The sequence below is a fragment of the Haplochromis burtoni genome, unplaced genomic scaffold, assembly GCF_018398535.1.
Source record: "Haplochromis burtoni strain Fernald_Lab_line unplaced genomic scaffold, NCSU_Asbu1 Contig_177, whole genome shotgun sequence".
NCBI classification, from domain to species: Eukaryota; Metazoa; Chordata; class Actinopteri; order Cichliformes; family Cichlidae; genus Haplochromis; species Haplochromis burtoni.
The window spans coordinates 854,074-876,585 of record NW_024582538.1 but is presented as its reverse complement, the minus strand read 5'-3'; the positions used below and the strand labels follow the sequence as shown (position 1 = coordinate 876,585).

Sequence of the window (22,512 nt, the reverse complement as noted above, 5' to 3'; positions counted from 1 at the left end):
AGCAGATGTGGCCACTTGGGATAAATTCACTTCTGGCAAAAGACCCAATTCACACACCTACGGTCATTTTAGAGTTGAACATTAGCCTAATCCCACACATGTCTTTGGACTGTATGCAGTTACCTGGAAAGAATACTGAAACTCAACAGAGAAAGGCTCTAGGCCCTTCTTGTTATGAGGCAACAGTGCTAATCACTGCATCACCAAGCCTGTGAAGATGAATTTTCTGTCTCTATTTAGCTCAGTGACAGATTGGTAACCATTCCCTCCTGCCACCATGAATTGGATAATCAGATGAAATTGGATGGATGGGTGCAAAACACTAAAAAGTTAGAAAAATAGCAATAGGTTCTCCTAACTTTATAGAAAAAATGGAAATCACCCAGAATAACTGCTAACATGTTGGAATGGCCTTATACAACAGAACAATGCATCCTGTTGCAGACAGGCCTAGCTCACATAAAAGCATTTCTTTTTATCCATGTTCAAAATAAGCATAGGGCTTACTAAAGTGTGTGTCACTGAGCAGTACCATGCAGTACTGTGTATTACCAGAACTCTCAAACTCTGAAAAAATAGAATTGGAAAGGAATCAAATGAGCATCTGGTATTCTTGTTCTGCTTTCCAGGCAAAGCAAGAATACCGGAAAAAGCAGTAATAGCCGCAGGCTCTTCAGGCGTTACTGACAACTGCAAAAGCTGCATTCCAGTTACGTAAGCAATTCTAGCTGCTTTACTGGAATGACTTACCATTTAAGGAAACTAAAATACTAGCTGGGATTAAATTCTAATTTGTCAAAGTTTTGGCAGCGTTTCTAGTAGATAATGGCAGATGGTGTGAGCGTAAATTGAGACAATTTAGGATTTGAACAAACAGCTTGTAGTACAAGTGGTCATATATAGACAGAGAACCGGAAGGGGCATGTATGGAGGTGTGGTCCCACTCCTGAAGATATATCATCTCCATTTCCATTTCACATTACGGTGCATTATAATGTTGGTAGACGTTAATTAGCTACAACAGACACTCACTTTGCTTTCCTTTGTAACGTAATAGTTTCGATATACATGAAAACCTGAAAGGTGTGGTTTGTTGTGTTAACTAATTATCGTGGAATGTTCAGATTTGCAAATTGATGATGATTACTCTCAAGTCATGACAAACAGCTCATGATACACTTCTACATAAGTAATGCTACACTTCCTTTATAAATTATAAGTATTATTATCGATACTGGTATCAGCCATACTGGCCCTGTATTTGCTTGGTTACAGATCGATAGTATCATCACAGCGGCGGCAGCAGCGGATAATTTCCGGAATATTCACAGAAGAGACTCCGTTAGTGCAGCTACTTCCGCCTTTAGCCGCCTCTCCTCACACTGAGAAATGGTAAGAGAAATTAGACATATGTGCTTATGAAACGACATAGCTGAATAGTCGTACATATTCGGCGTTGTGGGTTTTGGGTTTGTAGCCGTTCGTTAACGGAAAATGCACCCATAAACGGATTTTGTTACTCCCCAAATTGTGACACTTAGAGTAGCTAGGTGACCGGGATTGCTAACAGGCTAATTTTAGCCAGCTAGTTTTCTTGCTAAAAGAAAAGGCAGATTGCTGTTTGGTTATAGTTCATGCTGATGGTGTGAACAGATAGGTCCTTACTCTGTAGTAATATTAATTGTTAAATAGCGTACAGTGCTGTCTGCGGTGTTGAAAAGGGAGGGTTGCATCTCGCGAGCTGGTTGTCACAGCTGACCTGATGTTATGTTTGATAAGGAGAGATTTAGGGTGGAGGTGCTGCACCCTCTGAAGCTTATGTAAAAAAATTATTCTATTGCTAAGCCATGTTGCATATTTGAATAAAAGCTTTTAACATTTTTATTTGTCTTACTGACTTTTGTAGGGCATGTGGCAACACTCACCGAACACTTTTTAGGCACACTTTGCTAGTACGTTTTGCTTCAGGTGTGCCTTGAATGTTAATAGCACAGATTGAACAAGGTCCATTCATCACAGATTTTGGGCCATTTTGGCACGATGGCATCACACAGTTGCTGCAGGTTTGTTGATTGCATGTTCTTGATCCAAGCCTTCTATTACACCGCATCAGAAATGTGCTCTACTGGATTCATATCTGATCTCTCATTATGTTCACAAAACCAGTTTGAGATGTTTTGAGCTAGGAAACATGGTGTCTTATCCTGCTCGAAGCAGTCATCAGAAGATGGGTACATTGTATACAACAATACCTGGGTACTCTCTGTGGGATTTAAATGGTGGATTTAAATGGATTTAAATGGTGCTCAGTTGGTGACAAGAGAATATTCTCATGCCATCACGCCACCAATGACACCAGGCTGGATGGATCCATGCTCTCATGTAGTGTACCTCAAATGTTGATGTTACCATCTGACTGTTGAAACTGTCAGCAGCAATTGAGACTGATCAGACCGGTAAAGCTTTTCCAGTCTACCGTTGTCCAATTTTGGAGAAGGTTTTTTTGTTTTTTTGTTTTTTTTTTTAAGTTGTTGCCTTCCTATCAGCTTGAAGCACTGTGGCCAGTCACCTGACCTGTGGCATCAGCAAAGCATTTTCACCCAGAGAACTGCGGCTCACTGTATATTTCTTTTCCTTTTTTTTTTTTTTTTTTTTTTTTTGGACCATTTTCTGTAAACCCTAGAGATGGATGTGTGGGGAAATCTCAGTCAGTCAGCAGTTTCTGAAATACTCACTTAAAGCTTCCTTTCTTCCCCACTCAGATGCTCAGTTTGAACTTGAGCAAATTGCTCGACCAGGTCTACATGACTAAATGCACTGAGTTGCTGCCATGGGACTTGCTGATTAAATATTTCCATTAACAAGGAGCTAAACAGGTGTACCTAATAAAGTGACCAATGAGTGTATGCTGCATTGTGATATTGATGACTTTGATTTATGGATGTGATCAGATGATAAAGTGAGCAAAGTCATTACCATTTTTTGGCAGTTAAAAAATATACAATATAAAATAAAATAAAAACATGTTTGATGAGGATCCCTTAAGTGTCATCAAACAGTATGTATCTCATTATGGGCTAACTCGCCAACTGAAAATCCTACTTTGGTTTTCAACTGGGTTTAGATCTGGCGAGTGCAAATGCCATAACATATGACTCACATCATTTTTAATACTGAGCAAACAATTCAGCCCTTTCATGCTCTTTGGATGGAGCCACAGTCATCCCCGAAAACCCCGACCATGTTAGGAATGTTTTCTTGGTGTACACATACATATGGTTAAAGATGACTCGCTTGACCACATCCATTCTAATCTCTCACAATTTATTTCTAATAAGGGGTGAAATGCTCATTAACCCTACTATAACATCTGTCTGTCACATCACATTGTCATCCCCAAAAGGAAGTTGCTAAATTGCAGTTGCTGACAACTTCCTTTTGGGGATGTTTTTACAGTAGATTTAAATAAATCTCCTGTCGTCCATGTGCCAAAAATGAATCAGTGTCACTCAGAGCTACCTGCATTACAACAGCTGCATGCATTATGTTGGTTTCCCCCTTATTGATTGAGATTTTATATATCTTCTACACCAGCATCAGTAGTGGATTTCTTGGTGGTTTCTTTCTCCTGTTATGGATACCTTTATCTTGGTGTTAATGACAGGACTGTATTTTGACTTGACATAGCTTTTGAACATAAGCAAGTATTGCAAGCAGGAGAAATTGTATGAAACACTCATGACCTCTCATTGTCCAGTCACACTTGGCTGTACCTGGGAATAGACAGACATGGTTAAGAAAATATTCTCTTGTTTTTTTTTTTTTTTCTTCGATTTTCACTCTCAGACAGCAACGTTGCGCCCGTATCTCAACGCTGTGCGTGCCACACTGCAGGCCGCCCTCTGCCTGGAGAATTTCTCCTCACAAGTGGTGGAGAGACACAACAAGCCAGAAGTGGAAGTGAGGTGAGCCTAGCAACAGCGTAAAACTTGAAGGAGTTTAACATCACAATGCCTACGGATCTATAGTGTTTATAGTCTGCGTGTGTGTTTCTCTGGTTCTTCTTAGGAGCAGTAAAGAGTTGCTCCTCCAGCCTGTAATCATCAGCCGTAATGACAAGGAGAAGGTTTTGATCGAAGGCTCCATCAACTCTGTCAGAGTCAGCATCGCTGTCAAGCAGGTGAGTGCAGACCCTGACTTAGACCAGATGTTAGTAATTAACACACTCATGTAAACGTCACAGCTGTTTATAATGCCCATTATTATTTTTAATTAATTAACTAATTTGTTCTAGGCCGATGAGATTGAGAAGATTCTGTGCCACAAGTTCATGCGCTTCATGATGATGAGAGCAGAGAACTTCTTCATCCTGAGGAGGAAACCAGTGGAGGTAAGTGGCCTTGGAAAATGCATCAGTCACACTTAGATGGTTCCTATTAGAGGTGTTGGGCATTTTGTTGCCATTGACAATAATTATAATATTTAAAAAATGAAAAAAACTGTTTTAAATTCTGCAGTTTTCTACACATATTTTATTATAATTCATTTGCCAAAAGAAACCAAAGACGACGTCAAATTTAACCCGCATCGTTATTATTGTTATTATTACTAATAATGATATTATCATCAGTACATACAGTACATCAGTATTGTTTAATCAGAGGATTTTAGTCAGTTGGTAGGTGGTTGCTGGGCAACATGGTGCCATTATGTCATTCATAATTTTGTGTATATAAATGAGATGTTAGTATTGTGAAATTAAACTGATGCAATGCCTATAACATGTTATAGGTGCATAAATGCCACAAATGGGTCATTTAGCACATGATAAATGTGCAAAAATACAGAAAATCGTATGATAGGTCATTGCACAGACTGTCCTGTAATTATGAAAGATAATGTTTTCTTAATTTACTGTGAACTTTCCTGTCATTTAATTGTTTATCTTTTCGTTAAGTATTTTTATGTAGTATGTAAGGGGTGGGCAGTGTTCAAGAGGAAAATTAAAAATAAAAACTTTCATGAACCTTCAAGTGTCATAAACTTTATTAAACACAAAAACTTTATATAGTTATGTAGGTAGCGACATGTTCTTAAAAGTTGTTTTAGGTTAAAATAGCAGCTGCCCTTTTACCTCCAGTGTTTTCCACAAATAAAAGATAAAGTTTAGTTGCAAATAACAAGCTCATTGATTCAAGTATTGAGAGTTATATTAGTTTTTGAACTCAACAGCATTCAGTTCAAGTGAATGTGGTGATGAGATCATCGTTAACGTTACTGTTCTCTTTAATTTCACAGGGCTATGACATCAGCTTTCTCATCACCAATTTCCACACAGAACAGATGTACAAGCATAAGCTAGTGGACTTTGTCATTCATTTCATGGAGGAAATTGACAAGGAGATTAGTGAAATGAAGCTGTCTGTCAACGCCAGGGCTCGCATCGTCGCTGAGGAGTTCCTCAAAAATGTGAGTTTCAGTAATTCTTTCACGTGCAAAACTTTAAATAAAGATGACCAAGAGTTAAAATATGATTTTCATTGCTTTTTGTTCTTCTGTTGCAGTTCTGAGACCGAAGAAACTCGGAAAAATGCATTCTTTTTGCAATCTTGGCCGTCACTGTGGAGCGTTCACATCAGAGGAGACAAACTATGATCAGCCAATAAAAGCTGAGCTACATAAGACGTACAGTAATGATGTACAGGCCAATGAGCTTTTAGCCTTTAAACTTTAATTCCCTCTGTGCTCAGAAATGTTGGTGGTTGTACATAATGAAGATTTACGTGTGAAACATTCATTTCTGCCTTGAATATAACGAGTCAGGGCAGGTCCTTAAAAAGAGTTATCAATATTCATGAGCACAGGCTAATATGGATCTTTTTTTTTTTTCAGATAATTTAATTTTTTTAAATATATAGACGATATATATACTATATGCATATTAATTTCCTGTTTTGTTACAGACTTCAACCCATGAATGCAATCAATTGGATAATGATTCTTGCTGTAGTTCACAAGTACACAGACGAGTCTGTCGTCGATGAAACAAGAATACATTTGCTGGCAATGAAGACGAATAAAAAACCCCAGTCTGCTTTGTATTTTCTGTGATTTCTGTTCAGTCTTTAAACACAACTCCAGTTTTCTTTACAAGAAACATTCAAATTTATTGAGGTCTAACAGCTGGAAACACAAAAGGCATTTTGGGTTATTTTTTCCCCCAGTATAGTAATATAAGCCATTACCCCACAAAAAGTATAATACACATGTTTTTACACACAAATTTAACAAACATGCACCTACAGTTTTCACAGTTTTATGTTATACTCTTTTTCATTTGTGAAGGTTGGAGTGATTTAAAATGCTTTATGTAACAGCCTTTGAACGTTTAGTCTTATATACAAAACTATTTGTATATAAGATTACAACAATGGAAGCGCTTCATTTCGTATTTTTAGCATATCAGCTTACGTTTTTGAGAAAACACGCTGCATGCATTTAATATCTCAACCCCCCAAAATGTTTTTTCAGGAGGGGGGGTTGCTCGCTGTTAAATCTCTGGAATGATTTCATTTATAACACAGAGCGGTCACGGCACGTTTTTCCATTTAGTTAAAAAGAAAAAAAGAAAAAAAAAGGAAACGTTAACAGCCAAGAAAAGGAAAACACTTAAAAAGCAATTTGTGATTAGTGTCCTCGATCTTTTTCTGGTGTTTTTTTTCCTTCTCTTTCTTCATATAAAAACACCTTCAGAAACGAACAACAGGCCCATATGGCAGTATACACAATGCCCACTATACAGTAAATATTAATATAATCATGGAAGACAATGATTAAAGTTAATATTTTTGCACCTTTAACAAGGTTCACATATAAAACAAAAATCACATCTGCCTTTTGTTGCCCTCCCCCAAAGAGAGTCAAGCTCTTTGCGATTAAAATAAATGTATAAAATGGAGGACATTTAAAGAAAGTGCTTTACAGTGAGAGTGTAAAAAGATGTCTCTGAGACAGGCAAAAAGCTGCCTCATTCAGCAGCTGAGCAGCACCGTGAAGGCTGTTCAGAAATCCTAAAAAAAAACAGTCAGATTAGGTCTCGGCTGGAACAGGAAGTGGAGGAGGTTAGAAGTGAGCAGGGACTGTCTGCAGAGCGTCTTCAGTGCTGCGCTGCACATTCACATTCTGGAAGAGGGACGAGAGGAAAAAACTGAGTTACATTTAGTTTTACATTAATTCACCTGTTCATTAATTACCCGATTTCCATATTCAGTATAAGAATGCGCCATTGTCTCATGAGGTGGTACTAGCAGACCTTGTGAGTGCAGCTACAGTGATTCTTAATGATGACATTAAAAAAAAAAAAAATCTGTTTAAACTGTTTATTTCAAATAATTAAAACATATTCCAGAGGCCTTTAGCGGTACGAAAGTCGAACAGATTTTTAATGTGTGTTAAAAGGGCATTACAGAAGCTAGCATTTAATTTTCAAGTATTGATACACAGCTTAATTATTGATAACTTATTCCGTTCCACACTCGAGCACGACTGATGTCAGATTTGTTAATACTGATATTTGGTTATTTAAAAACCTAATATTCATGTACACTGACAGATACTTTTGTAATGTGTAGTTATTTATTCAACCCGGCTACTCAGATCCGCTGGTTGTTATTTGTGGCCTTCCAAATGTGTGTTGCTAACAGGGAAGCTGCAGAGTGCCCTCTGGTGGAGAAACCATGCATAAATTATACCACAGCAACACTCAATTTACATTTTTCAGCTGTTATAAACATCAGTGTTAACACATCGCCAAACGGCTAATATCAGCCGCTGATCAGACATCTACCCACACCCCACTGACATGTATGACTTGAAGTCAGTTTTCTGCGTTAAGTATAATCACTCTGTGTAATTTAGCTTTGACAAAATAAACACTTTGACCAAAAGAGTAGTGTGAGAAACAAACGTATTTATTTTTATCTAGATTTTTATGTGTACAATGTGCAAGACTCAACACAGTTGAGAAGAAATGATGTTACATTCAATTAAATCAGTCTTTTTGTATCCAGCAGCAAGTTAACATTAATGCTGATTTTTTGTAAAACAACTTATTGGTTCTATTGGAGGTTTGACATGTTCACTTTGGTAGCACAGACACAAAGCCTAGATCGCAATAGTGCAACTGAATCATTTTAGAAACAGCAACAATGTTGAGATTTAAAGCAACAGTCTCCATCACATAGTTAAGAAAACAAGCTACATTATGCATAAAATACACGTCTATAAATAATGAATGTAAATACAAATCAGCCACAATCAGAAATAAATTAATTTTTTTGAAATGCCATTAAAACAACTTAAAAACACTGATGGAGTGCCCCTGTTATTTTTCCTCATTGTGTTCACACATATGCTACATATTTAAACTTAAGACAATAACACAGGATGGGTCGACTTCAGTCAGTGAGACCACTGCAGTAAACAGAATCAATGCTGAGGTGTACGAGTTCATTTGTGTTCAGTAAAATTACACATCAACCAGAACTGAAAACATCATGTGCTGAGAAAGTAGATTTAAAACAAAGTTAAAAATGTACTTCACAGCATAAAACGTGCAATTTCTGTTCTTATTTTTTTTTTGTTTGACTAGCATACATATACCCTTTACTCACTCTGACACTATCAACCACCTGCCTAACTCCAAACACAACGTCTCACACAACCACAATCTAACACAAAGCTATTGGTACATGTTCATGAGCGCACACATTTAGTTATCCTAAAACAGCCATCTGAGCATGCAGCTCTTACTCAGATGGCAAACCTGAGGAAAAAATCAAAGTCATAGCTGATGAGAAAAGAGGTAGAAATGTCAATAATAAACGACTTCACAGTTGTTTTGATTGCTGTCAGGGATCATTGGAGGACAGACAGTGAACGTGTGACTGAAAGTTTACAATCGCTGTGCGAAGAAGAAACAGACGGATTAGTACTGACTGCTAGGCCTGCTCAGGAGTGAGAGCTACAGTAAATGTTGGAATAGGTGTTGTGCCTCTTGAGAGACCAAAGGTCTGTAATATGAAACAGGACTGGTTAACCCTTGTTTTCTCTACTACGAAGGTGGTTCACTTCTTATCGGAATACATCCTCCTGAGAAACGAGGAAAAATTCCTCTTCCCACTGAAGTTTTGGAGCTAAAAGCAGAGATATCAATGGAAAGCCCAGGATGTCCTCTGTTTAGTACGTCAGGATTAGGGATGGGTATCGAAAACTGGTTCTTGTTGAGAACCGGTTCCCACTGTTTCAATTCCTTGGAATTGTTTGCCATTTTTGCAAACGATTCCCTTATCGATTCCAGTCGCCCCGAATGACGTCACCACGTTGCGGAGCGTCATTTACCTGGCAGGAAACACGGCACCTAGCCGGCTCAAACGCTCAAAAGTTTGGTTATAACTTTACGAGAACGGATGACAACAGGGCAACTTGCAATACTTGCAAAGTAGATATTTCATTTAAGGGAGGAAACACTACGAATATGCAAAAGCATTTGCTCACAAAACACACGATAACCTTAAGTGAATGTCGTGTTTTTAATTGCGCTCCAGACTCGTGAATCTCAACCCAGCAGCAGCGGTAACGTTTGCACGTCCTCTCCCGTTAATGCGGCAGGTAAATAATCAACTAACAGTGCATATTATATTAGTGCGATCTGCCTTATTACAAACCCTGCCATTACTGTGCATTTAGGTGACCATGATGAGAGAGACAGACCGAGTCTGGCTCAGATGCTGGCAGTTGTCGCTGCAGTCTACTGGTAGCGTCTCCTTTCAGGCCAGGATAGACGAACGTCACAGAGCAGTGACTAAGTTTGTGGTAAAAGGCTTGAACCCATTTGCAGCAGATGCCCCCGATTTTTGGTAAGTGAATGTGTTTAATTGTAGGCAGGAACATTACTGGATATTCTTGTGTAATTGCTACAGAAGAATATTTATTTTATTATTTTACATTTACATTTTTTTTCCTGGGGACCCTGTGACACCCCATTGAAGAGCCGTAGGCTGTGGATCTCTTAAGATCTCACTGTTGGGTTTGTAAGGCCATGTTACTCCTAAATTTCTTGTTCAAAGAGAAGATGTAAAACAAAGTTCTAAGCTAATTGACCTTAGTGTTCTCCTTTTTTAAAAAGACTCGATAAAGAATCGAATCGTTAAACAGAATCGAAAATGGAATCGGAATCGTGAAAATCTTATCAATACCCATCCCTAGTCAGGATTTATTAGCATAGCTCAAATAAATCAAAAGATATAGACCAAAAACAAATATCCTTTACAGAGGACATAAATGAATAGGCTTGTTCTCAGCAGGATATTGCCACGGTAACCTGTGCTCTGAGATTAGATATCAGCAGATACAAAATTACAGCCAACTGACAGATCAATTCTCTGGATTCTCCATTCAGATCCCTCAGACCCCTGTTTGTACTGTGAAATGAGCATCAGCAATACATGCAGACACAAATTTATTCTAAACCCTAAAACCTTATACTGGATCTGCACACAGACTAACCCAAACTTTAAATTCTATTTTTATATGAATTTTTTTCTCTAAAGAGTGTGAAACACCACTGAGTCCACAGCTTAGAGAATCTAAACATTTGTAATAATGTTGCCTGAGTATTATTTGTTTCATTGAATATTATTTGTTGTCGTGGTTCCTATGTATACAGTGTGAGGGAGCCTCCTGACTGAGCTGTGGGTCACAGGGTAAAAATGCAGTGAGGTCAAAGGTCTGAGTGCTGCTGGTGACACCTACCTCTGGTCTGTCTCTTTGTGTGTTTACAGCATCCACGCTTAAACAGAAAGACTCCACTTCACATCCTGCGTAAGAGCAAACAGTAGTTACTTATAATACAGAAATGTTCCTTTTTAAATATACTAAATAAATATAATATTATGTTCCCGCCCACTGGCAAGCCATTTTTAATATCTCAGGTGTTTTATTTTGATAAACATTTTCACAATATTTATCTTAAAGTTTACATCTAACCGCTTTTGATACAAGTTAATACAAGCTGAAATTTTGTTTCCAATGATACAACAAGAATAGAATTTAAGGACTCATGCATAACTGTGAATGTGTTAGAAGCTTTTTAATTTACAGAACTTACCGTAAGCCACTGGTGTCAACTTCAGTACTGTGTGCAAAGGGCACTTAAGATAAGGCAACTCATCTGTGGTGACAGAAAGTTATAGTAAGTTTCAGGGTCAGACTTTAAAAAGCATACTCTGATGGTAAAGTAAAAAAAACTTCAAACTACCTACTTTGAGTCCTTCTTACCTGCAGTCTTGTCCAGGAAATATGCAAGAAGACAGCGCAAGACAGCCTGGTGACAAATCACCAAAACGTTCTCCTGTCTCTCCAACTCCATGATCACAGGCTCCAGCCGCTGAACCAGGTCTTCATATGACTGAATGAGGTTCGCAGATCAGTCACACTCAACTGTTTTTAAAACTCAAACAACCAAAAAACAACTAAAAAAAATCCTTAAAAAAATAAGTTTTATGCTCACCTCTCCTTTCGGATAGCGGTACCGGTATTTGTCTTGGTCTCTCAGGGCAAACTCCAGAGGGTAACGCTCTTGGATTTCCTCGTACATCATCTCCTCACACACGCCCTGTGGAAAGAGAGGAGGAAACATGTTCAGCATTTACGCAAATGTTTCCACAGAGGCTTTTGCACAGAAGTAAGGAAAACTTGAAGTGGACATACAGCGTCGATTTCATTGAGAGATTTCCACTGTTCGTACGACACTCCAAGGATCTCCGCGGTCTGGATTGTCCTCTTCATCTGGCTCGTCCACACTTTAAGATTTTTGATGTTTTGCTCCTGGAGGAAATTCCTCAGACGTTTGGCAAACTGGACAGCAAGAGAGCACCACAGAAGGATGCATTAGATCAACTCGGTGATTTGAAACATATGTGCTGCCATATTTTCTCTACATGCACAGACACTGACCTCTTTTCCTCTGTCAGACAAGCCCGAGTCTCCTCCGATGCGTCCTTTGATGTTGAGGTCGCTCTCACCGTGGCGACAGAGGTAGATGGAGCGCGGTGTGATGTGGATGTTCATCAAGTAGTAGACAATTCGGCTTTGGACGTGGTCAACGACACGGTTCACCAGGTAACGACGGCCCACGTCCATTATCTTTATGTAGGACAGATCCCTGAAACGAGACGCTCTGTTAATCACCTGTGAGCTTGAACTGATTTCATCCACTCTACTGATGGGTCACACTGTGAGAGGGTAGGGCTATCCTAAAATTTGACCCTCTCATGTAACTGCAGCCATGACCTAACTAGCAGATGTGCAGCTGATAAAGACAGAAACCCGCTCCATTGTGAAAAGAAGCAAAACAAGCCTAGATACAAGATGGAGGTAAAATGTGCAAAATGCAAAAAAATTAAATAACTCTAGCTCCATTTGTTTTCATGACTGAAAGAAGAACTGCATCCCTGTGTCAGAGCCTACTATTCAACATCTACATACATCAAACCTAATGTTTAACTCATGTTGCAAGAAATCCAGCTAAAAATCCAGCGCTTTCATGTTTTGTATGTCGTCACCTGTCGAGAACCTCATCCAGAGGCTGGTAGGATGACTCATAACACTTTATTCTCTTCATGAAGTCCTTGATGGCCTCATCTGAGTTGCAGTCAATGTAGTCTGGGTTTCCCAGCTTAACTTGCTACAAAGAGGAAACACAAGGAGAGGATTTGAGCAGACGAAACAAGGAAGGGGAAGTTTGCTGCCTCATGCTGACTCTCTCTGTCTTGGTCTGCAACCTCAGTGAAGTCCTTCGTAATTAGTTTAAAGTCTAAGCTTGGTTCAAGACTCATTCGCAACAACTAAACAACCATTCAGGCGAGCATCCTTGTTTTCTGAGTCCCATCCACACCTCGATCATGATGTGTGTTTTCAAAAACACCAAGACAGCAGCACTCTAAAAAGCTCAACACGAAGCTTCAAAACTGGACTTCACTAACCAACTGGTGATGCTACAGCAGCTACATCCATCTTTCATATAAAGTCTATGTCTGCAACTCAGTTCTGATGAATTTTAAAGCTAAATTTTCTCTTGATTTTTATTTTGGACTCAGCAGCCAATGTTTGGGGAAGTATATCAGAAATTTTAAAAGTCCTGTTTTGATTCTACTGGATTCAATGAAAGGAGACAAAGCTTACCACTATATTTTGGGCAATGACCTCTGGGTCTTCACACACAGACTCCACGAAAAATACCTGAAATGACAAGAAAATACAGCTAACTTTGAGGTTGCCAATCCAAATTTAAAAAAAAAGAAAAAGAGAGTACCATCTTGCTTTAAACATACCCTGTATCCATTCTGCTCAGCAAACATGATGATGGTCCTTCTTCTGTCTCTTGTTGTATTAGTGGCATCAAAGACCTGAAACAACATGGAAAAACAAGCGTTATGCAGCCGTTCTATATGCTTCTGTGTTCTAGGATTACAGCAGACGTCAGGGACAGAATCAAGGACTCACCGCAACCTGTCCTCCTTCGACGCTCAGGTACTGCCGTACATCATTAAGAGCTGACAAAGCGCACTGACTGTGGAAAGACACGAGAGATTTTTACATTTCAGATTTGTACTGGGATTACTCTAGGCTTTGTTGCATTCTTTTTTACATCGTGAAAGAAAAATGTATTATTTTATACATGAAACCAAACTGTAGCGGTTAATCCATGTGCCAACAATAGCTGAAAGCTACCAGGTTTTCAATCTGACCGATCAACCCAGCAGGTAATTTCACAGCTGAGCTCTCCTCTCTTCAACACATGGGTGAAGTCTGGTGGAATGGTTGGAATGAAACTTTGCATGACATCCAGAAAACCATGTGCAGACTCACCGTCTGATTTTTAGGCCTTCTTCATTGTCTGGACGGAAAAACTCAAAGGATTTGTAGATTTTCAGGCACTCCCTCCGGTACTGGCCAACATTGAACTCTGTTGAGAGACGGCTGTCATGTTTACACAGAGCAATGTTGGTTGTCACTTTATGCATGATTTTAAGGAAGTGGCTCCTACCTTTCGTTGGCACGCCTATCCAGTTTAAGTAGCGTGTGAGCTTCTTTGAAATGTAGGTTTTCCCTCGGGCTGGAAGTCCAACTGTCACAATGAGGGTCGGGCAGTTTGTCATGCACACTGACAGAGACGGAGAGACAAAAGAAACTAAATTTGAAAGCTTTTCACGTATTTAATATGGTGATCAACAATAATTCACACCAATTAGTCCAGAGGGCTTTTTTGGAGAAAAAAAACCCTTTTTGTAACAGTTATATGCACTGCTACAGAATAAAGATGAGGTAAAACAATGAGACTGCTTAAAAATGCAAGCCACGTGCTTCAGACTAAAATCCTTCATGTGCATTTTATATTCGCTGGGCTCTATGAGAGCTGGGGGCCAGCTCCGACATGTCTGAGACAGGCCGAGATCAAGAAAAAGTGAAAAAATGACAATTAAAAGTGCAGCTAAAAACAAGGCTGTGAGGAGCACATAAATTCAGACAGCAGAACAGAAGCCTACATGTTTCCTTAATAGCTAACCAGCAGCACATGCTGATTAATTAAGTGGGAAAATGCCAGGTTTGTGCTCTGCAGTCGCAACAACTCAGACTTGGCTGAAATTCAGCTGGACCACCACAAAGGTCTGCTTGTTACAGCCCCAAACAAGTGTTTAAATTAAAGACTTAAACTAGCGATTTCCGTTTTTCTTCTGTTACTAATTACTTTTTTGCTGTTATTTGTTTGTATAGTAAAAAACCCCAAAAACAAACCTGCTTATGCAAAAAAAAAAGAAAGAAAAAAAAGAAACATCCACATGAATATCTTGAAGTACTGAGACACTCCCACACATCACATACATTTGAGATAAGGAAATTTAGACTGATTTCTAAGGAGCATAATATTATTACATGGTCACTGATAAGATAACGTATGTTATGCCAAAACGGGACTGGACTAGCTATAGCTTTTTTTAACTAAAACTAAAAACAGCTCTGGGGAAGGCAGACAATGACTCAACAAAAAAATTAATAAATAAATAAAATAAAAAAATAAATAAAAAAGTGAGAGAGAAAATCAGACACAAAACCAAGCACCCGGGTCACATTACAGGACAGCTGCCCAGTGTTACACCTACAAGACAAACTAACATAAGCAGTAGACCTGTGTAATCGGATGCTAAGCTGATTCAGAATCCCACTCCCTGCATGTGATGTCAGGAGAAATATGGACCAGACAAGATGCGCCTGATGCAACATTACCGAGCACGCAACATCTCAACCAGCCGTGCGTAATGTGATAAGTTCAAGCACAAATCTGACCATTAAACGTGCAAAACAGAACAAAAATGAGAGAGACCAGAGACGAGATCATATCCACAGATGAGTGAAATCGCATATCCGACACACGTCCTTTGCGCACTTGACGACCTGCTGCATCTTACCGCGTCTATGAGCGATGTGGCCGTTTTTGCACGGCATCCAGATCTTCCTGAGCGGGTTCTGGGTGAGCTCCCGCGGGTAACCCTCCACCATAAACTCTTGATTGTCTATCATCCTGGTTGTTGGGTCATTTGCTTTACCCTCCTGAAAACAAACTGAGGCGGTGGGCTTCAGCCTGGCACTGAAATTCTGCAGGGGGGTAGATGTTATATATCAGCTGAGAAACAGCAGTTTCCCCATTACCGTAAGGACTGGATACTGAGCGCAACGGAAAGCGAGGGAGGGAAGAAAACAAAATGTCCCGGTACAGGTTGTAACGATACTTCAGTCGTCTTTTCCCCCATGTCAGCGTGAATTAATGTATTTACATATTTCACGTGACAGTATTATCCAAGGTGCTTACATAAAAACTCCCACCATGATTTTACGTATGGAAGTCTGATTAAGAGCCCCAACTGAGTTTGAAGAATTCAAATGCAATTGTGTTAATAACAGACAAAATACTCCAAAGACATTATAATGTTTACCGAAATAATACTCAATCAAGCAAATACTCAATTCACTCCAGGGTCATATAAAGTTCAATGCTTTTGTTGACCATTTTATGTTTTAAAGTCTTGTGTTTAAAATATCACAAGCATCCAACATCTGTAAAATAAATAAATGAATAAATAAAAATAAAAATCCACGAAAACGCGACTGTTTACAAGTTACCGTAATAACTCGTGAACTACGTACGTACGATTCCAAGACGCTAAGTGAAAAACAAGTTTTAGGCGTTCACATGAAGCACACATGGGCAGTGAATGCAGCAAGAAATTGAGCCAATCAGAAATGGAACGAGAGGCCCAGCAGCCAATAGCAGAGGCGCATGGGCAGGAAAGAAGGGCATGCGGACTACTGGGAGCTCAGCTCAACATCATCGTGAAAACCATGGAAGCCTCAGCTTTACACGACCCAGTCACGGGCCTCACTGATCACACATGCTTCATGTGGCAAAAGTTGCCAGCAAAGTAAGATACAGCAGAAACTCCCGTCTGATAGATGTAAATATTTTTTAAACAAAAAATGAAACTGGTTAATAAACACGAATATAGTGTATAGTATAGTATTAAGTATAGTGTTTGACAAATTATAGTAGTTTATTTTTACTGTTATATAAAATGATATAAGAAAAGCCTAGGGGTTTCTGAATAAAAACGATAAAAAATAAAATAAAAAGCGGGGAGAATAACAATAACTATTACTTTTTAAACACACATTTACAAATAGCTTTACAGTCTGTCAAAAAACATGTATTTACCACCCCAACATATAGTACATAAACACGATTCAAGCATAAGGGATTACTTAGCCAAACGTAACAGGCCAGGGAATTAAGGAAATGGTAACCTGTGAAAAAAGAGTTCTCAGCAGTCGTTTTAAACAAAACATTGATTGAGCCAAACTGATATAAAGAGGAAGGCTTTTTTTTAAAGTTTAAGCCCCACAACTTCGAAAGTGTAGTCGCCTCTGGAATTAAAATAAGAGCGTGAAAGAGTTAAACAAGAGAGGCCGACGGTTGGAATAAGGCCTTAGCAGCTTTACGTATTTAGGCAGGAGCCTGGCTTTTTACTGAGTGACAGTAAAGACTGAGCTTGACAAGAATGAGCTTGAAGACAGGAAAATAATTCCAAGATTAGCTGAGGATTTGATGTTTCTGGCCAATGCGTTGACCGACCTCAGTAAAACAGAGTCGAACACAAGCACGTCAGTTTTGCCAGACAATTTAAAGCCATCAATTAAGTGGTGAAACAGTCACTGAGGTAGGATTCACAGCTGAGCTGTGTAACATTACCATAGCTACAGTAAGAAATACCACAAAAGGCACTAAGTAGATGGCCCGGGGTAACATATACAGCAACAGTCCAATACTCGTATGTCCACTTCAGCTCAGTGCTAACACAGAGACAGACATTATTGTGTTATACTGAAAAATAAGTGTGTTGTCTTAAAAACACAAATACTTAAAAAAGCTACAGCAATTATGTAACAATGTAACAAATTCCTGTTCGAATAGGATAAGTTTATATTCTCATCAGATCGAAGTCATCACATCTAAAATGCATCTAAACCAAGAGCTCGGGTCTGAGGAGGATAACTTACATGGACATGGACCAACACATCGTCACATTTCTCTCTGTTTCTCAAAAAAAAGCAGATTAATTTTCTGTTAGGTAGGTGTGAATCAGTTATTTGCTCCCACTTGTAGTAAAGTCTACCATGCATCATAAATAAACTGAAAATAAGTTGGGTAAAAGTCAAAGTCAGAAGCCACAATGTGCTTGCTTGACAGTTTTTATGTCTCAAACAATAAATGGGAACCTGTGAGAAAATGCAGACGGCAGCACAAACCTGCAGAGACAGGAAAAGATCAATCCTGCAGCCCCAGATTAAACTCAGTGACAAATTTAGATGAACAGAAGACTCAAATTGCACTTTTAAGTAATAAGTGAGTCATGTCAGTTCAATAACATCCTGTAATCATCGTTTATCCTCAATGCTGACAAGCCCAAACATAATACCAAGGTTCTGACACCAGAGGGCGCTGTGCTTCACCAAAGCAGGCCCTACAATGAGGACAAATCTGTAAGGAGACGTTTATAGTGTCACCAGAGGTCATTAGGCAAAAGGTCAGCAGGCAGGAGTGTCTGAGAGCAGTCAGCATGTCAGCAGCACTAATCCCATCAGCCTTTCACTTCAGGGCTTCAGGAAATCAACAGACATGCTCAAACATTTGGCTTTCTAAGCAAATAAAAGCACTCAAGCATGCATGCTACAGCCTAGGGAGGCTTTTAGGGACAGTAAAAGTTATTCTTGGAAAGTTTGTGTCAGTTTAATCTGTTGAATGGCACAAACAACACAAGTGGCATATCTGATAAATGTAAATTATAAATGAATAACAAATACATAATGTCCAGTAACGACTATATAAATTAGTCCTTAAATTCATCCTGCTAAAATACAGCATCTAATGACCCGCAATGACCCGAGACATTTGACCTTTTCAATATAATCCTTAACAAACTCTTTGTATGTATGTATGAATATTTGGTATATGTACAAGTTCTAAGTCTACTCCTCTGCTTTTATAATTTCTTCCACAAAAAACATCTCAGAAGATCTCTAAGTGAAAAGTATCTGGATTTGAAACTCTGTTCATGTGGGCTGCAGACGAGAGCAGATGGCAGTCCTGTTTCTGGGCCACTATGATCCTACTTTCCCTAAATATAGGCTTTGACCCGCAGCATCGTTTAGAGGAATATGTAACAGATTCCAATCTAATGTGGGCCAAAGTTCACCCCGAATTTACACAACCAGTGCCAAACAGCAGCCTTTATAACCCATATTTCACGTGGATTGCTTTGGTTTGAGAACACTTTCTTTCTGTCTTCTTGCTCGAAGCAGCTTGTTTGAGATGGCTTTGAAATCTGTTAAATACACATGAAACCGTCCTGCAAACCGAATATGATCCAAATTAAGAGTGATGGAATAAAGATGACCTGGCCCATTTTCAATCCCTGCAGCTGAGGCATTCCCTAATTTCTTTCCTCCCTCAGATAGACTCCAACACTACCATCTTTGGACTTGCTGGGTAGTCGTTGTTCTGCTCTGTAGCTCGTGGTGAGCTTGCAGGTTCTGGTTAGAGTTTCCCCTCCTGCACCAGCACAACAAGGACTGTTATAGATATCTGCAGTCCAACACGGTGGAGTCTGAGTCGGTCTGCAGGCAGACGCACTGGAGGGGTAGCTCAAGGTTATCAAGTACCACCATGACAATAAGGAAAAGCTGATTGGGAGTACCAGACATTTTAAAAATACAAAACACTCATATTTAGCACCTTGAAATGTTGACGACCACTGAGGAGTTACCTTATGTCGCTGGATGTGTGTTGTGCATCAAGCATCATACAGAAGAAAAATTATGTTCACTCCATAACCGAATATCATTGTAGGCCCGGATATTTTACCTCTACACATCAGGACCTCGCTTCCTGCTGACCATGTAAAAAACACGCATTCATTAGAGAACATGACATTGTAGATGAAATTGATCCCAGGCTGTCCCAATGGTTTCACTGTTTAAGAGGTAAGCTGGAAATTCTCAATGACCATTATCAAATTCCTGTTCGGGTACTTTTACTCAGTGTTTGCCCTTGTTTTTCTGGCTCATTTTAGACTGTAGGAAATTGGCAACAAGATAATCCTAAAAAGACAGAGTTTGATTTTCGGACTTATCTGAAAGGATTTGTCTACACTGCTGAGTGATAATGCCTGAAGCTGTCAAGCTATTAAAAGTCTGTGGTCTTGTCTGCTTTATTAAGCATTTGATTCCATTTTGACTCCGATAAAGGACTGAAAAATCACACGAAATGTTGCTCACGATTTCCTGTGTTCAAGGTGATTGAAATTCCTTTTCAATCACCTTTAAGCCAGCAAAAATCAGCAAATCTTCACAGCAGAGAAGCTAAAAATAGAGCCTTTTTACTGTTTCTGCTTTTCAAATATGCTGCCAATGTGCTGCTTTTGTCAATTAACACAGATTAAAAGAGTAATATCTTTGTAACTAATCTGTATGAATGGTGTGACCCAGAATCATTTTGTCGGTTCATACTTAATTAAATAGTGTGGAGAACAACAGAGGAGCCGTTTCATCCGGGGGTGATTAACAAAGACCAAGTAAGGCACATCAAAAACACCTCCAACGACCTTGAGGTTGAATTCTCCCACATGCAAAAACAGCAGCTAGATTAGAGCACCGTGGAGCTGCACACTCAGTGCATAAACATGACACAGCCTCAGCCTGCATCAAGCCTTCGCTGCAAGTCTGTGTGAGCGGGTGAACTTTCACCTAGATATAGAGCAGACGGAGAGAGGGAGGGCAGGAGGGAGAGGGAAGTGCAGGGAGAGTGAGACCAAGCCTTTAAGAAGGGACTAGAGGGATTTAGAGCCACAATCTGGAGGATATGAAAATGTCCAAATATAAAGATTTTTTTATGGTATTTTATTACAGAGAGAAGGATGGTGAAAGAAGGCGGTCTTATTGCAGCGTCTGAGGCAGCCTCTGAGCCCCGGAGATAAATATCCTGCAGGAGTTACAGCTATTGTGGCTAAACATAATGATATAATCTGTTAAGACTCTGCTGCACATGCTGGAACATATTCCTAGCCAATCTGCAGTTATAACCACATATTGGTGCTCATGACTAAGCCAACTCAGTGCCTTTCCAACCCTCCACCCTGAGTAGCAGTGATTATTGTTAAACAGCAAGGGCAGCTTAATATGCACATCAGCTGCCACTAAACAGCCCCCTCAGTATAAACAGATCAGCTGCACACAGATAGACTGACTCCAGTATGATTTTCCTGCTTTTCTGCCCAGCCCCACCTCTCTCTGTGTACTCTGTGTCTATGCATAATAAGGACAGCCAGTGAAGCACGTCTCCTCACCAGTGCAGCCTGAGCTCTGCTCATCCCTCGTACACCTGCCACAGCAGCTCAGCCTGCACACATTTAAACCTCCGTGACCACAGCTGCGAAAAAGAACGGCAGGAAATCTGTGTACCTGCCTGCATGGTGTCTTATGCAACGTTAAACAGACTCATCGGGATACGTGACTAATAGAATTACATAAGAGCCTGTTCCTATAGTAAATATAAACGTTGTATTATATGGGACATAGCATTAGAACTAGGCCAAGTGCCGCTGTTATGCACAAGTGCAAACGAGTAATGGAGGAACAAGAACAGCAAGCAGAAGTAAACAGAGTAGTAAGCAGTGAGTGACAAAACCTGAGCGTCTGTTTAGACTTTGAAATCTCTTTTAGTCCTTGTGCACCATCCCCTGCTGCACAGCACGTGTTAATAAAATGACTTCACAGGAGGTGCTTTTGGAAATCATCGAGTTACTGCTAATAAAGATCCACACGTCTCTGAGACCCTGGTGTAACAGCAAGAGTGAAGTTTTCTTATAATTGGTTAATGGATTACAAACTTATGAAGCCACGTGGGAGAGGACAAAGCTACCCGGAGGTCATAGTGAATGCAAGAAGAGCCAGAAGTTCTCCTTTTACCAGTATGCTCATAATTATCTCCTAACCATCAACTTTTTCAAGTTTGAGCAGTGCCAGATCAACGACCAGCTCCAGAAATGTATCAAATATTCCCGAATCACAGCCCAGGCAGTAATAGGGATGAGTCTGGGGCGTGATGTTTGACACATAACTACTATGACCCTGTGATAACAGTGTTTACAAGTCTCTGCTCTCCTTCCCATGGCTGTCAGCTGCGTGCAGCTAGCTAAGCAACAGCTGCAGCGACTCTGCAGGAAGCTGCTGCCAAAGCGCTTAAAAAGTAACAAAAATCCATTATTTACTGCAACACATCTGAAAGCAGTCGTCTTTTACACATTTCCTAGGCTTGCCCCGCAGTCTGCCTCTCTCATTTGCACGGCAGAAAGCGCTGACAGCTCCGGAGCAAGCCTACGTGACACACACTTGTTTACTTCATCCGCCCGTTAGCCCAGCTGCTCGCGTACAGCACACTCTGTACTCCGTGCCAGCGAAGACTCGCGGCAACGTCACGTACAAAGGAGCAAATAACGAAAAATAAAATACAGGACTCAGCGTCCTACCTGGCCTCTCCTGCGCGTTTCGTAGAGTGTAGGAGCCTCTCATGATCCCCGTTTTAAAAGCCTCTTTTTCCAAGCTTGGTGAGCGCAGTACGCTTAGAGCAGCTCGGCCACTCAAATGAATGAAGCGACTCAGTCTGCGGGAGCGTGCGCACACCCACCTCTCTGCGTTAGCGCTCATCCACTTTCATCCCCACCTCTCCACGAAACAAGACTTCTAAGAATGCCTTAACCCCATTTCATTTTCTTCTTTTGAGATTTAGAAATATAGTATCATGGGGGAGGCGGGGGGTCATTAGAAACACCGCTTCACATTGGT

General features: G+C 39.9%; 2 protein-coding genes across 7 annotated transcripts; one reads left to right on the top strand and one right to left on the bottom strand.

Moving 5' to 3' along the window:
* Window positions 1-1,203: 1,203 nt before the first annotated feature.
* arpc4 (actin related protein 2/3 complex, subunit 4) lies at window positions 1,204-6,101 on the top strand. Its single transcript, XM_005943926.3, has 6 exons — window positions 1,204-1,392; window positions 3,847-3,965; window positions 4,069-4,180; window positions 4,295-4,390; window positions 5,299-5,469; window positions 5,565-6,101. Exons 1-6 carry the CDS (start codon window positions 1,390-1,392, stop codon window positions 5,568-5,570), a joined length of 507 nt encoding a protein of 168 aa, XP_005943988.1. The 5' UTR covers window positions 1,204-1,389; the 3' UTR covers window positions 5,571-6,101.
* Window positions 6,102-6,612: 511 nt separating this feature from the next.
* On the bottom strand, window positions 6,613-22,358 carry pfkfb4b (6-phosphofructo-2-kinase/fructose-2,6-biphosphatase 4b). Of its 6 annotated transcripts, none has more exons than XM_005943927.3 (14): window positions 22,197-22,356; window positions 14,108-14,224; window positions 13,930-14,026; window positions 13,564-13,630; window positions 13,392-13,466; window positions 13,243-13,299; window positions 12,624-12,745; window positions 12,016-12,223; window positions 11,770-11,916; window positions 11,570-11,674; window positions 11,338-11,467; window positions 11,168-11,230; window positions 10,813-10,877; window positions 6,613-7,182 (listed from the first exon to the last, which is right to left on the bottom strand). In XM_005943927.3, the coding sequence occupies exons 1-14, from the start codon at window positions 22,237-22,239 to the stop codon at window positions 7,123-7,125; spliced, it is 1,356 nt and encodes a 451-aa protein (XP_005943989.2). In that variant the 5' UTR covers window positions 22,240-22,356; the 3' UTR covers window positions 6,613-7,122. The 6 variants fall into 6 exon arrangements, with proteins under 6 accessions (XP_005943989.2, XP_005943992.1, XP_005943990.2 ...); XM_005943930.3 differs by lacking the exon at window positions 22,197-22,356 and adding an exon at window positions 15,528-22,184; XM_005943928.3 differs by lacking the exon at window positions 6,613-7,182 and adding an exon at window positions 7,950-8,824 and having other exon boundaries at window positions 22,197-22,357.
* Window positions 22,359-22,512: the final 154 nt, after the last annotated feature.